Below are 16,190 nucleotides of genomic sequence, written 5' to 3'. Positions count from 1 at the left end.
ATCTACGTAAACCTAATACCTATTTAATAATCGCTCGCTTTCGACAATTCTTAAAACTTTTTCGACAAAGAAAAGAAAATAACAAAGTTTTCGTACTATAATTATTTTCATAAACTTACAATTTAATTATAATTCGTAGAATAAAATGACATACAATTAAAAAAAAAATGTTTAACAATAATTAGTTGGGGAGAAAATGTTTGGAAATTGTCTAATTTGTTTGTGACTCCTTAAAATGTTTTTGTCGTGATAATTCTAATGAGCTTGAATTGGAAATAACTTTTCGTTGTAAGATATAGTTACATAAACATTTTCATAGTATTTTTGATAACTCGATGACCAAGTGGACGGAGCACCTCAACCTCAACCAATGATTACGTGATCAAATCTGAGTAAGCAAGACATGACTCTTGATTTGTTTTGTTAAAGTGTTTAGTGATGAAAGACAAGCTCAGCGTGAATAAAACTACATCGGGTGATATTATGTGTACTAATAACGTAGTGGATTAAGATCCAAAACTTCTTCATAGGAACTGAAGATAGACCAGCCCAGATAAACCAGTATGTACTAATTATAACATTTACGTTAATAATACCGGCCTTCTAATTATATCGTCTGGCAACTTTGTAAGTGTAACATACACATTCGGAAGGTATACAATAATTTGGTATCAGCGAGCTGATCTGGTATTGAATCCATACGGTCGATATTGGAACTCTTCAGTGGCTCAAGCTTCGAATTGGAGCTCATTTGATTTGTTTTCACTAGTCAGACATAACACTGATAAAGTCTTGCTAAGTTTGAAAAAATAAAAATATGCTGCATTTTGATTCATTTTTGATTATATTGGTGATAAAAAAGCGTGGAGTTAATGCTTGTTGACTTCCAGGCAGGAGAAATAACATACATATAATTGTATTTAACTGACATGACTGTATTTTTAGACGTGGAAAAAGAGTATCTACATTCCGGACCGGTGGTAGCTTTATTTTAAATAGTTTGTTAAATGACGATTCAAAAGTGCTTGTAAAAGCCTACTTGAATAAAGTATATTTTGATTTGATTTTATTTGATTAGTATTTATTGAAAATAGGTTTATATACATTAGCATCATATAAAAAGTCTTTGCCAATTTATTGCCAATAAACAGAAAGGCTAGCATTCTTTCCACCAACCACGCGATCATGATATATATAGTGACTATTTTTTTATTTGTATGTAGCTAAGGTCTCAATGATGAAGAATATAAAAATGGAATAGTATAATGATGGAAAAAAATCAGACATTGATGTATTCAGTAACGGATTACGTAAAATATTTTACGCGACGCCATAACGGACTCGTCTGTCGTCATCTATCATTTACTGGCGTTGTTTGTTAATTTGTCTTTTTTATGTATTTTTTTTTTTATTTCAAGTTAATATAAACATTCTGTTATGCGTTAAGTTAGAATTTAACAGTCGATAAATGTCCCACTCGCTTATTCCAAATACCTTCACTTTTATTGAAGGTTTCGAGATTATTCCACCATGATACTCTCATTCGAACACACGTGTTAGTCCTCACGATATTTACCTTCACCTCCATATATTAAATTAATTATAAACATACAAAAACCACGTGAAATATCAGTCTTTTTATATGTGTAGGCGGACGAGCAAATTGACCACATTACGGTAAATTGTCATCATCGTCCAAGGAAAACCATTGGAAATATTAACCATTCCAAATTGCGCCTTCGACTTGTTTATATTACACTGACTCACTCATTCTTAAAAACTTTCGTTTGGCGGTAGAATGTGTGATATGGTTCCTACACAGCCGGGCTTGCTCAAAGCCTTACCAACAAGAGGTCTCGCTTGGATGGTTTTGATTTGAGCCGGTAATTGATGATTTATAAATTCGTGTTGTAAGCATCGAAAAATCTCGGATTTAGTGTTTTATCAAATTTATAATGGAAATATAATTTATATTGAATTTTATCCCTCACTAATCGCATATGAAACTTTGATATGACGAATATACATTTCAATTTAGTATATTATTTTAGTACGTTCATTCGTTATCGAGAACAAAATGGATGCACGTTTAAAATTCATAATGGCTCAGAGGCTGGAAGTGAACTCTTCGAATCCTCTTTGCGTAGAACTACAAGTCGGTAACAAAGTCCCGGGAACATTAACATCTTCCATCACAATAATTAAATATACACATATTGCACGTTGTAATTGCGGAAAGTTATTAAGACAACAAACGGAAGTTCGGCTTGCTTGAGCTGACTTACAATGGGACTTACGGTCCAACTGTTTACAGTAACTTGCAAGTTGCCATGCAACTGCACTGATTGCAACTTAATCGCCAACTTGCTTAGAACAAGTTTGATTCTTAAGGAATTCTGCAAACTAATAGCAGTTCAGATAGCGGAAAATATATCTTTGTTGAGGTAACTATCCGTTTTACTTTCAACTTTATTTAACTTTCTGTTCGTTTGCAGTTTTGTTACCGTTTTTTGATATAATTAGCACTTTTTTAATTCTCGCCTTCGCTACGCTTCACGGAGGCATCTAAATATTTGAAAATGGAATGAATAGTAATTGTTATTTACATAAGATTTTATGAATATTATATGAACATTTATTTAATATAAAAAATAGTAGGTGAACTCAATAGAATTCTTATGCGTATAAAGCCTAAATAAAGGCGTCTATTGTGTATCAGAGTTTTTTAGTGTGCGTGTGATGTAGAGGGATCAGTGTGTGTATATAAATATATGTGGATAAATTCATTTTAGTTTAAGTTTGAGTCTTATTCATCAAATGTCTGCTTATATACGATTGGGTTAGCAGTAAATATTACGTGTAAGTGATAATAAAGGGAGCCGGCATTCACCGAGTTAATGAGGGAAAACCGACCACCGAAGTAATACACCAAAAACGCGGGTAACGTTGAATAGGGGAGAAAATTAATCCCCGACTTATAAAGAAAGTTTGGTTTCCGATAAAAGTATCGTAGCAATTTTTAACTTCCTGTTTGGAAATTATCCCATCGGGTCAAATTTTTAAAAGTTCGCATTTCAAGTCTTTAACCATTTAACTCGTTAGATATTACTTCAATGTAACATAGAGGATATCATAATTTACGAAAAAAAACCATATCAAAGGTATTAACATACCTTAGAAATGAAACGACCGCCTGCAGGCTGTTCTAAATGAAAGATCATACCACACATTCAGACAACACAAGTAAGAACGTTTGTTAAAATGTGTGCGTGAAAAGAACACCTATCAGATTTAGATTGTAAAGACACAATAAGATACACACACACATCTATGTTAATGATATAATAATATATATATATCTACAAAAACTAGATACCCAATGAACACTCACGAACACAATCGTTAGCATTTCTCGCAGTCCGTTCGTATAAATGTTGGGAAGTTGAAATAATTAATTAAATAGATAGGTAATTAATTAGTATTGGCTATTCAACTTGGGGAGAACGATAAAATAATTGAAACCGTCAACGTTATATAAAAGTAATCGATCTGCGTTAATTAATGATAAAAGAAGAGAATTTTATTAAAAAGTATTAAAACAACCGGATAAACTTCATGTTTTCAATCTCAAAACGAAGGGTTTTTTTTTTTTAATTACAGCCTGTATAAAGTGAAAATTGTTATGTTTTCCCCTGAAAATTCGATCAGACTGCATTCATGTATGAATAAATATTTGTATGTGAATGAAAATTCATTTTACAGAAGTAAGATATGATTTGGTCGGTTCGGTTATCGAATCACAAACAACTATATATATGACAGAACGAATGGAATATAAATAAATTATTTCGCTTTTGATTTGTACGTTGCAACCTTGCTTCGTGCCAAAGTCGAAATCTGTATACGATATGGACGCATCGCTAGCAGCGTTTCGAAGTTACATTTATAGTTAGGGAGATGACTTGGATTTTTTTCTTTTGTTCTCTCTGTAATTCAAGTGGCTTCGATTCATTGTTAGTGATAATTGTTTTAAAGGAAATACATAAAGATCACGTTTGTAAAATCCTATGAAAATATCATACACAGTTTACATTCTCGCGAGATTTCAGCTTATAATATTTCGGTTAGGTTAGAGTTTTGATAATTTAAATGAAATTCATTTCGATAGATTAATCCCCCGAAAAATAGTAGGAGCTCGATATTTCGACATTATCTACGAATGTCTTGTTCACGAGACATGGTAAATATCCCGTTTTAAATACTGTTAGTAATAAAAATAACCATGTTAATTCAAAATCTTATATTTAAATATATTTGTAATGAATTTTACTTTTATTTTAAATCAAAGATTGTTTCTTTTTCAAAAACTTTTATCTTGTATATATTGGATTGGCCTGGACGAAACCGTTTCATTCTTAAGGCGCTTTATTATCTGAAAATTCATTAAAACCATCAACCGCGAAGAGGCAATAAAAAATTTGCAATGAGGTCATGATATTATCGTAACGTTGAACGCGGTACAATTGACAATTCGAACGCGTGTTCAAATTTAGCCATTATTTCAATCGTTTTCGTAAAGTATGAAAATATTTACATTGGCGAGACACACTTGGGACGTATTTTCGCCATTTTCTAAATAACAGTATCAGAACTGCTTTATTCTATCAACATAGACTTCTATGATTGAGAAAATCGTACGAATTTGCTGAAATCCACCTTAACTGGAAATGAACATCATTTATCAGCCTAGTTTTTATACAGATAAAAACTAGGCTGATAAAAGTTTCCTATACTGATTTGCCTATAGGTAACGGACTGACCGACGCTATCCCCAGAGACAACCCTCCCAACTATGCGTGAGCTGAGAAAGTTGTATCATTATGTCACTTACTAAACTCCATTAATTACTTTAATGAATTATAATCTATAGTGTCGCTTAACTATTTCACCCCAACCGCATTGAGGTGTCACCTCGCTAATATGTTTACCTAGACGCTGATATAAAATACTGTTGTTATTTGCATACAATATGAGCCGAGATCACCCAGTGGTTTGAACGCGTGCATCTTAACTGATGATTGCGGGTTCAAACCAAGGCAGGCACCACTGAATTTTCATGTGCTTAATTTGTGTTTGTAATTCATCTCGCGCTCGGCGGTGAAGGAAAACATCGTGAGGAAACCTGCATGTGTCTAATTTCAACGAAATTCTGCCACATGTGTATTCCACCAACCAGCATTGGAGCAGCGTGGTGGAATATGCTGCAAACCTTCTCCTCAAAGGAAGAGGAGGCCCTGCAGTGGAAATTTTACAGGCTGTTAATGTAATGTAATTAATGTTATTTGCATCCACTTTGCAAAGATAATTTAAGGCATAAATATAAAGATAATATAGGCTCTAAACCGTTGGATTTGGTAGGCTTGAAGTGCAATATTTTATACAATCGATAAAAATCTGTTAAACTGTTTTGACGAAATGGATTTTGCATTAAAATTTATATTGTCTGAGAAGGCTCTTATTAGCACATTTAAAACATTTTATAAAGTTAAATTGGATGTAAAGTAACCATCGATTCGGAACGTAGATTCTACTGAATAAATCGTTATGGAATTCCGTAGTTCCTCGTTTTTCAAATGAACTTATTAATTACCTATAAGTACTCATGTAACGGTGTAATACCCCTGCCATAGTTTTTTGTTTGTATAGTTTTCAATAAATACTCATACCGAGTATTTTTTCTAAACAATTATTATCCAATACGACTCCCGCGTTACCTATTGTACGTAGACGGAACTATTCCATAATCCTTAAAACGATTACCAACAATTCAATACAAAGTTTCGCTTAGGCAACGCATAAATTATGAATGAAATCAAGCATATTTTTTTATATATATTGAAGAATATTCGTTTACTATATCACGAAGGTAATTAGAATCAGCAAGAGTGAGATAGCTATACTGAATTTACTCGATAGTGATGAATTTGAATTAGTAAGTAGTAATTTAAATATCGAATCAACTAAAAACCCAATTCAGTAAGAAGCATACTCGTCGTATCCGATTAAATGTAGATATTTATCTATCAAGCGCATCGTTTTCGATTAGATTTTTTGCATTGATAAATGGAGTTTACAAACCGAGTTCGGTACTCGATAAACTATTTACACGAATCGAGGAGTTTATTCGATCGTTTCATGTTACTTGAAAATTTTTACCGATTTATTTTCCTTCATCTGTTTTCATTTATTTCTCATTAAGTATATTAAAAATTGTGTATGGCCTGTTTCAATAGTTCGTTTCGTTGTTTTTTTTTTTTTTTAATTTGAATTCAAAATTGGTTTCTGGACAACGCAATGTAATATTTTTTTTGAAGCGAGTAAATCTGCGGAGCGCAGTTAGTTTCATGATAATATTATATATTAAAACCTTCTCCAAACATGTGTCATCTCGCGGTATAAGTTTTGTTAGTTTATTCTGTTAGGCATTACAAAGAAAAGTTTATTTATTTTAGTATTGACATATATTTTTTTTAAATAGGTTGTTTGTGTAAAGTATTAATTTATTCTGACCGTAAAACAAAACATGATTCCTTGCTGCATATTAGATCATAACATCAACTCACACGCTCAATATTTAAAGTCGATTAATCATCAATAAAAAAATGACATAAAGAAATTCGAAAAACAATTCAGAGCCACATATGAGCACAAGGGTGCAAATAAAACATCACAATGTCGCCCTGTCCGTTTGTTCGACGCTCATATTTGTCACAGGCACCGGTAATGCCGCTTGATCTCCCGCGATGTTACATTCACGCCTGTATATTATTCATAAGGTTTTCAACCGGCGCACCGGCCCATACGGAATATTAGAGCACATACCGGTTTATATCCGCTTTTCAAATTCATCGCTAACTAAATTGTTTTCGACATTTTCGATTCTATGTAACGTGGGATCAGTGTGGTGTTATATGATTAATATTTTAATTTCAGGTAAATTTACAATGAATGGAAAATTTGAGTCTTACATCGTACCCTATCATCACATATTCTACCGCTAATCAGCATTATTCATTATTGTCGTATGCCAGTGTAATAACTACCATGACTGATATAACTTCTCACTATTAGTTCCCAACGTTGGTGCCGCATTCGCGACGTAAAAAGGGTTAACAGAGACAATTTCTATGATAATCACTACCCATCAAATGGCCTATTTGCCAGTTCCGTCTACCTGTGATAAATAAAAATAAAAATAATAATTGAAGACTGCTGAAGCACATCTGGCTCATCGAGCTTTACCGATTATTATTTGTTTTTATATATCATTTCGTATTAAGGGGTGAATCAATACATCGCGATGCAGCATGAATGAAATTCTGCCACATATATAATCTTGGAATCAGCTCCAAACCTCCTCAACATTAGTAAGAAGAAACGCTAAAGGGCAAAAATTGTTCTTTTGGGAAAAAATATGTAAAAAAATAATTTGAATTTTCCAAAGGCATTTCCCAAAGGCCGAGATGGCCCAGTGGTTAGAACGCGTGCATCTTAACCGATAATTTCGGGTTCAAACCCAGGCAGGCACCACTGAATTTTCATGTGCTTAATTTGTGTTTATAATTCATCTCGTGCTCGGCGGTAAAGGAAAACATCGTGAGGAAACCTGCATGTGTCTAATTTCAAACAACATGTGTATTCCACCAACCCGCATTGGAGCAGCGTGGTAGAATGTGCTCCAAACCTTCTCCTCAAAGGGAGAGGAGGCCTTAGCCCAGCAGTGGGAAATTTACAGGCTGCTAATGAAATGTAAAAAAAAATCCCAAAGTGCTTCAGCTCTTCATCCTCTCCACTGCCGAAATATATTAAGGCGATAGTCTAGTTTTGGCGTAGGACTTGATAAGTCAAAATATGTTTCATAAAAAACATACAAACAAAACTCTAACCAAATCTGTCGTTTTGAGATTTTTTTAGGTTCAATTACCCGTTTACAAAGTTTTCTGGAATTTATTACAAGCGTATAAATTATCATAAAAGAATTATTAACCACGTATAATCGGTTAACAGATTTTCGAAATTCCAAAAATATATGAAAAAACTTAGTTAAATTTAATTCCAAGCTCCGGTTTCTTTCAACATGTTATGTTTGTTTCAACAATAGTAAAAATCAGTCGGAATACTCTTGGAATTGTAAAATTCTATTTCAGTAACTCTCAGCGGTATATGCAAAGAGCCCATAGTACGAAAACTACAAAAGCTCGTGAAAAATGTATAGGAGATTTAAGTACCTATGTGAGAAATTCAAACAGACCAGTAGTAGAGTGAATTTTAAAATACATAAGGGCAGAGTATGAAATACGTCCAATGGATACTTGCGATGTTAATCCAGTGGTTTACGGTTGCAGATGTTGGGATCGCGGCTCGGATCAGTACGAAAAGGATTAGGTTTTATTTTGAGGATTTGTTTGATTTCCAGCTAGAAGGTTGGCAAGACTTTATTAGAGAGAAATTATGCCATCTTGCGTCTGATTTCTCTTAACCTGCTGGATTGCAATGCCATCGGTCCATAATATCCAATAAAGCATGTTGTATTCTTACAATATGATTGTTGAATATTCTTCATATTTTGTTCCAGTTAGAAGGAGTGCTTGCATGATCCTGAAGAAATTATACACACTTGTATCCAGTAGATGTAGTAAAGTAGAAGTAGGTATTGGAATCTCCAATTATTTTTCCATAGTGTCAACCAATATTTGTATCTCAAAAACCGAAACATCTTGGATGTTCCTCATGTTAGATGCCGCATTGATTCTTTGGCGTACTTGCTCTATTGTAAACTATTTCAAACATATACATTATAGAAACAATTCTTCCACAAAGTACCCAGAGTCTATTGTATCTTAAAGTGTATGATCTAATAGTGTGTTATATTTCTTGTAATGTGTACATCTTTAAGAATTGAATACTGAAATTGAACACGTAATTGTGAATGTTTTCAAATATGACTTTTAAATTTTAGGTTGGCGCAGCTATGATGTCCTGTCCCCTGCCCTTGCCGCTTCTGCCGGCCCTTCACCCTCAGCCTGCTCTGGCGTCTGACTTCCCCATCCACATTGGTATTAAGGTAAGAATTATATTCATATCAATCTTTTAGACACTTGGTGCCCATCTGGGTAGGTACCCACTCGTCACATACCCTACCGGTAAACAAGATACTAAGTATTAGAATTGTTGCGCTCAGGTTTGAAGGATAGTGATCCTGTGTGATAACAGGCATAAAGGATATAACATCTTAGTTCACCAAGTTGATGGTACATTGAAGGGATAATTAATATTTCTTAAAGTGATATTTTCTTACGGCGGTGGTGACCATTTCCCATTTCGCTTACCTATTTGATATATATATATGAACACGTGTATGCAGTTTATTGATACTGTCGCTAATTAAAAATAATTTAATTGAAGTAACAAATTAAGCCAAGGACCTGTGTGATCTGATATATTCCTTTGAAAAATGACTTTCTTCGTTTACAATGTTTTAACCTTTGCCGAGCAATGGACTTTTACAAGGCGTTTGATGTTATTTTTTATACTTTTCCGTCTTTTTTAAGGCTTTTTTATTTTTAGCTGAAAAATATTATACAGCAGCTTAAAAAGAGTTTTTATCTGTTCCAAGTACAAAAGGAATAAAGTTTATACCAGATGTTATGTTTCAATATTGTACCATTTATTGTGTGTGAGTGTGTACTACTTCTGTTGGTTAGAACTCATTAAAAAAAATGTAAAATTTGACGCGTACAAATAAATCTGTTCAATATTATTTTTTAAATATTTACTATTTTATAAATATTTTAATACTATTTGACCTTGATCTTTAACTATTTTCTCAGTTTTAATTTATTGTTATTTTCTCTAATGTTAATAAGTATTTTGTGTTTATTAATACCAACATTTTATATTTTCTTAACTTCAGTGTGACTGTGTGTTTTCTTTCCCCTGTAGCGGCTATCGTATCTGTTTATAAGAGGAAAAATATATAATTTAATCCTGCCGCCTTCTCGACGAGTTTAAGACAACTTAAATTGCGAATGTATCAAAGCTAAATAATATAAAGTAAGCGAAGAATATAAGGTAACTTCTCAAGGAGAAACTTCACTGTAAAGGTGTTTTCACATAAGCGAAATGTGTCTGAAAGTCCTTTGCGAATTATATGTTAAGATCAAAGAGTTCAAAATTTTATAAAGGCTGATATTTTATCTCTATTTAATTTATTAGGGACTCATCTTGACAGTGCATGTGTATGAAGTATAACGTTTTTATACGATAGCATTTTTCGAATTCGAATTTCATTTTTTACTTAAATATACCTGTCATTTTGACGCCATTTTTACTTTGCGATCAGACAGATATTTTACCATCGTAGTATTGATGAATGTTGCATACTAATTTATGTATTTAATTGATGATTGATTGGTCGAGCTCCGGTTAAAGTTCCAGGTTGTAAGATCTTATTTTAAAATTCGAATTAAACATACCATTATATAAAATTAAAGACCTTTTTAAATTGGTATCGTATATTAATTAATAAATTAATAATTAATAAAATTAAGGTCGTATTATTATATGTTATTAATACAGTTTGGTTGGCGAGAGGTCGTTGCGTTTTAGGTTCAGTTGCTTAGTGAACGTTGGCTAGGACACTAACTTCTTAGATAAATGTTTCCACTCTCAGTGTTTAGTGACTTATTGTAATTTCTGACGTTGTCTCATTTTGCACAAAATCTGCACTACACTGTACCATTCGAAGGCGTAAACTTGAATCCATTTCTGACCAAATATCCTACACATTACGTATACACATATATACAGCATGTGCAGTCAACACTACGTTTCCAATTAATTAAATTAATATTAGTTTACGTTTTATTGACACGATGGTAAGTAATCACCTATAGATATGGACCGACATAACGGTTCAAGATTTTATACATCTAGTGGGTGTAATTACACTAGCGTATCCTTCAAGCTGGAACACATTAATGGCGAGTGTTTATGTTTTTTTTTGGTGGAATAAGTGATGAGATATTAGTACCCACCAAATGTCAACATTTCACTCATGAAATATTGAAAACCGAATTACGAGATACGCTATTTTGACTTCTGTTTACATTTAAACGTTATACCTATTTGAGTCAATATCGTATGTCAACTTCTGACATTTTACGATCACATTTTGCTACGTCGACGAGTCGAGTTTGTTCTTGTATTATAAAACATCGCTAATTCTGAATTAACATCAACGACATAAGATTTAAGATTTATAATAATTCGTTTTCTTATACAAATAAAATAAGCTATTCCTGTATAAGAACGTCGTTTTATCGATATTAAGATGAACTTTTGCTCAATTACCTTTGAAAGCTAAACCGTCTTAATTTATAAGTAGATATCGATTCAACCGAGTTTAATTAGTTTCCAGCTTTGAAACGTTCGCTTCATTTATTTCATTATTTGTGAACAGCCCTCGGACTGTTACACAATTGTTTTCGATACTAAATTATGGAGATATTTGTAATTGTATAAATTGCTCGAATCGCGATCTATGTGATTAGTAGGCATTATTATTTAATATTATAACAAATTGTGTATTGTTTACTCGTAACAATGACTGATATGTTCAGCGGAGTATGTAATTCATATTTTAATGCTGAATTTTGTATTATTAAAACTTTATATGGTCTTTTTATTTGTTTACTTACTGTAAGGCTGTGTGTAGGATTGTTTGACACCCACCGAAGAACAAAATATAAGTGATATAAAATAAAATTTTCATTTTTAAAAACTCGAACGGCTCAAGTTAAATTTCTTTTATATTAATATTCGCAAACCGGTGTCCCGTTTACACAAGTTAACCGTACGGAGTCATCAAAAAACTATTAAACTGCAACTTTAACGGGCGCTTGAAAACGTGGTATTATCACAAAAACAAGATGAGTGCACGCCTCGATGCATAAGTTTACTCATTAAAGTCCAATTTCCTCAAACGTCAAGAGAGCAAAATATGAAAAAAAAAATTTGTTGTTGCAAGCTTACTCCCTCGAAAGACTAACTTTATGGAGTGTACTCGAATAATGACCGGAGAACATCGAAGTTATGCTTCTTATTTCAAATCGAGTTTTTTTACCATTACCCTGTGTGTCTCTAATTTGCCTGGGTGATTCAATTTTCAACGGAAGACCATATTTCAGTAGTCGCGGACGAGATTTCAATTCATACATAATATTTGAATAAATAAATATGCATGAAAGCAATTTATAGAGGCCGCTAGGGTCGGCCGGCTGGGCGGCACAATATCGTAGCCTCATTAGTAGCCTGCTACGGCGCTACGATGCTACGGAACTATGTAGCCACTACGCCTTCTGTTGTTTTGACAATTCTATATGCGTTTGTTTGATTTAAACTTATAATTCTTTTTATACATTATCATTTATTATAAATTCAGAAATAAAATCTATTGAATGATAATTATATATTAGGTAAATTATATAAAAAATGTTATATTTAATGATTGTCTATCTTAAATAGAACTGTTATAGTGTTCGAAAAAATAAAGTAATAAAAAAATATTTATAAACTAATCTTTACGATCTCGGAGAATTCATTAAAAATAACGTCTTTGGAAATAATAAAATAACGCTGCGTAAACATCAGGCGGATATCACTAACGAGAACCGACGTCGCTGAAAAAAAAAACGACCAAATATTAGTGCGGTGCGACGCTAAATAACAGGCATTATCTCTTACAATATAAACGTCGCAACTTGCCCGTAATAACCGAGGCTCGCTGGCTAATGACGATCCGTCCGTCATATTACTGCGGTAACGCCGTCCTTTCCTAGCGTCGATATTACTATACTTGTCAACTTTTGATTGAATTAAAATTAACTGTTATCTAAATCGGTTATGACATAATTGACAAAATCAAAATATTTTAAATTCAAGTAGGCTCATAAAAGCAGTTTAAAATCGTTACGTTACAGTGTTGAATTAAATATAAAGATACCGCTGGTTCGAGAAGCAGATTCCATCAATATTTTAAATATACTTTATTGAAGTAGACTTTTACAAGCACTTTTGAATCGTCATTTAACAAACTATATTAAGTGAAGCTACCATCGGTTCGGAATGTAGATTCTACCGAGAAAAACCGGCAAGAAACTCAGTAGTTACTCTTTTTCAACATCTAAAAATACACTCATGTTAGTTAAATACAATTATATATGTATGTTATGTCTCCTGCCTTTTTTTTTTTTTTTGTTTCACGAGGAGGAAATGCCGTTACGCATGCCGCCCGGTCGGGGGACCGGGACGGGTATGTGGGACTCAACCGGGAACTAATGCCCCGTGCCAGGGCACGCTAGTGCTAATGCCCTGTCCTACCCACTAAAACCATCCTCGGGTTTCCACCATGCCGCCGAGTGGTGAGGCCACGGGATCGCCAAGGGCATGCAACCACGACCCCACCAGCGGCAGCCGCCGTAAGGCGGCTGAATATTCATGGAAAGCGCGCCTAGTGCGCGCCTTCCCCCTCATCCTCCACGCGGAAATGTGGCGAACTCCCCCGAGTCCGCCACTGGAGGCTGGGCGTCAACGAAGCTGACGCCCTGCGGCGGATAAGATGGTAGGCTCCGCCGCTGACCGCCGGTGTAAAACACCTGGGAGGCTCGAGTAGCGAGCCCTCCCACTCCCTCCTAGCCAGCGAGGCCACTCACATGGTCCACCCTGAATTATGTCTCCTGCCTGGAAGTCAACAAGCATAACATCCGCGTTTTTTTATAATCAATATAATCTTGTATCGAATAATATGTCTCCTTTACCAATGTATTTTTTACAATTGACTTGAATCTATGAAACGGGAAAAATAAAAATGTCTTTGGAATTTTATTATAGAAGCGGATGCCTTGCCCTAAGAATGATTTATTGACACCAACATCTTAAATCCGATTCATTCATTTAATAACAAAAGCTATCGATTACGACTTTTGATGTTACTAAAAACTAACATCGTGTTGTCAGTAAATTTTCGAGTAAACATTATCGTGGATATATTTGACAGCAATCGATCGAAATAGAAACGATTTCGCTTCGTCAAAGTGGTATAATTCATCCAGTGAGACTACCATCGAGGACTGTTGTCAGTTGAAGGCACTTGTCAATTCATCTTCCATCGTCAATTCGGTTAGATGAATGCGCATCGTGTTCGTGGTATACAATTGCAACGAAACATGATACGCTACAAAGAACTTAACTAATATTTGTCTGATAATTAAACTGTATTCTATGAAAAACTTATTTTATCCTAGTTTTCCTTTTCAATTTAAACATAGTTTTCATACGTTTTATATATTATAACTAGTATTACTTGTTGTGTGTTTAATAAATAAATAAAGTTATATAATAAAATGATTACACGTGGTAGGTTTTCAGTTCGACCTTAGTGGGTATGTTATCTATTCATTTAAACACTTTAATGAGCAACACAGTAGAATAAAAGGTGGACTAATGCCTGAAGGCAATCTCTGCCAGTCAACCTTTAGTTTGAATAATTTATAAAGGTATGTAAAAGCAATAGAAAAATAAATCTATAAGTATAAAATAATGTGTGATCTCGCCCTAACTGATTTCGGTTACGGCAGCCAATGTCACAGGCGCACTCTTCCCTCACTCTGGAAATAAATAAATAAATGATAAGCGGTACTTACTCAAAGGGCACAAAGACGCATCACCAAATATGTATATTAACGCTGGTGAAGTATGTGCGATAGTGATATACCATCAGGTATTCCATAAAATATAACAACAAAATGAAAATAATCTTAGCAATTTTAAGAGCATTTCGTAATTTTCATTATTACGAAAGTAAAATAAAAAAAGAAAAATATATTACGTTGTGTAATGAAGATATTGAAATTAATCACTTTTTCCAGACAATCTTAAACAATAGATAAATAAATTCAGACATAAATATCTGAACGTTTGCTTGCTAATGACGAACGTTCGTTATGTTTCCAGCGTTCAAATAACATTTATCTCTTACCTAGATGTTGTATCGATGTCCAATCTTCGAATGAAAGTCGAACAAATAACAGACTTCTGCAGAAAATATTGAGACTTAAGGATTACAATTGAAACATCGCTCGATAAAAGTTACTTCGTTTTGTTTAGTCGTGTTTTCAATTTCGTAAAAAGTAATTAAAATATTTCTCATTGATTTTAAGGTGGTTTTGAAGGACGTGAATGAGTAATTGAAAACCGATAGCGTCTGATATGATAGACAATTTAATATTTATTAAAGTTAGTTAGTAAGTATATCTCCGCGGGATCTCATCGGTCGTGTTCAGGTCAGTTTCAGGACACAGATTTGTCCACTATAATATTTTTCGCCAATATAAAATCGAGATCTATATAATAGAACATTATTTACGTTTTTATCTGCGTTGTTTAAAATATAAATTTAAGTTGTTTTATTTAAAAATTGAACTGACCAAAATAATCTAGTTGAAACTAAAAGCGGATTGCCTGGATACTTGTTTATTTTTTACAAGTTAGGAATGTGATTCTATTAGAATTCGCTTCGTATATCATTTGTGACAAATTGACAAGTGAATCCTATAAATTGATTGATGATGATTGTTATAGTGAATGTCATATCTCATTGTGAAATTTCATGTTCGTCTTCTGCGGTGAGTTTCGAGTTTACTGAATACCTCTACAGAAATACATGAAGGTCTTTACTTACAAAACGTTAATCAATAATGGTTATTATATATTATGAAATATATTCACGTTTGCTTATTCACCTTAAACTATTTTAATCGAGTACTTGTTATACTTAAAAATATATATTTTTACCTAACTGTCGTTGGTCGTTATGTTTTATTTGTACCACGTACGAAAGCTTTATTTTTCCATACTCCTTATATTGTTGGTAAAAGTTTTCTAATAAAAGCCATCCCAACAGCTAAGTTTTTGTTCTCGCTTATTGCCTACAGGTGACAATTGATGGCAATAGCTCTTTTTAACTGACTTTGTAAAGGGGAAAGTTTTTGTTTTTCATTGTCCCAAAAACTCAAGAGACTGACCTTTCGAAGCCACTGGACATAAACTTCTGTAGGTTTCTACTTTCAAAT

General features: G+C 33.5%; 1 protein-coding gene across 3 annotated transcripts in view; it reads left to right on the top strand.

The window, feature by feature from the left end:
* Positions 1-9,019: 9,019 nt before the first annotated feature.
* The window catches only part of LOC125064335 (polypyrimidine tract-binding protein 1), a 275,845-nt gene continuing 268,674 nt past the window's right edge, over positions 9,020-16,190 (top strand). For 2 of the 3 annotated variants that reach the window (XM_047671318.1, XM_047671320.1), the window contains exon 1: positions 9,020-9,124. In XM_047671318.1, the coding sequence (XP_047527274.1) occupies positions 9,032-9,124 (93 nt within the window). In that variant the 5' untranslated portion in view covers positions 9,020-9,031. The remainder of the gene's footprint in view (positions 9,125-16,190) is intronic. The other variant, XM_047671322.1, reaches the window with a different exon arrangement.

Source organism: Vanessa atalanta, chromosome 5, assembly GCF_905147765.1.
Source record: "Vanessa atalanta chromosome 5, ilVanAtal1.2, whole genome shotgun sequence".
NCBI classification, from domain to species: domain Eukaryota; kingdom Metazoa; phylum Arthropoda; class Insecta; order Lepidoptera; family Nymphalidae; genus Vanessa; species Vanessa atalanta.
Note: the sequence above shows the minus strand (reverse complement) of the source record. Positions and strands in the feature narration are given on the sequence as shown.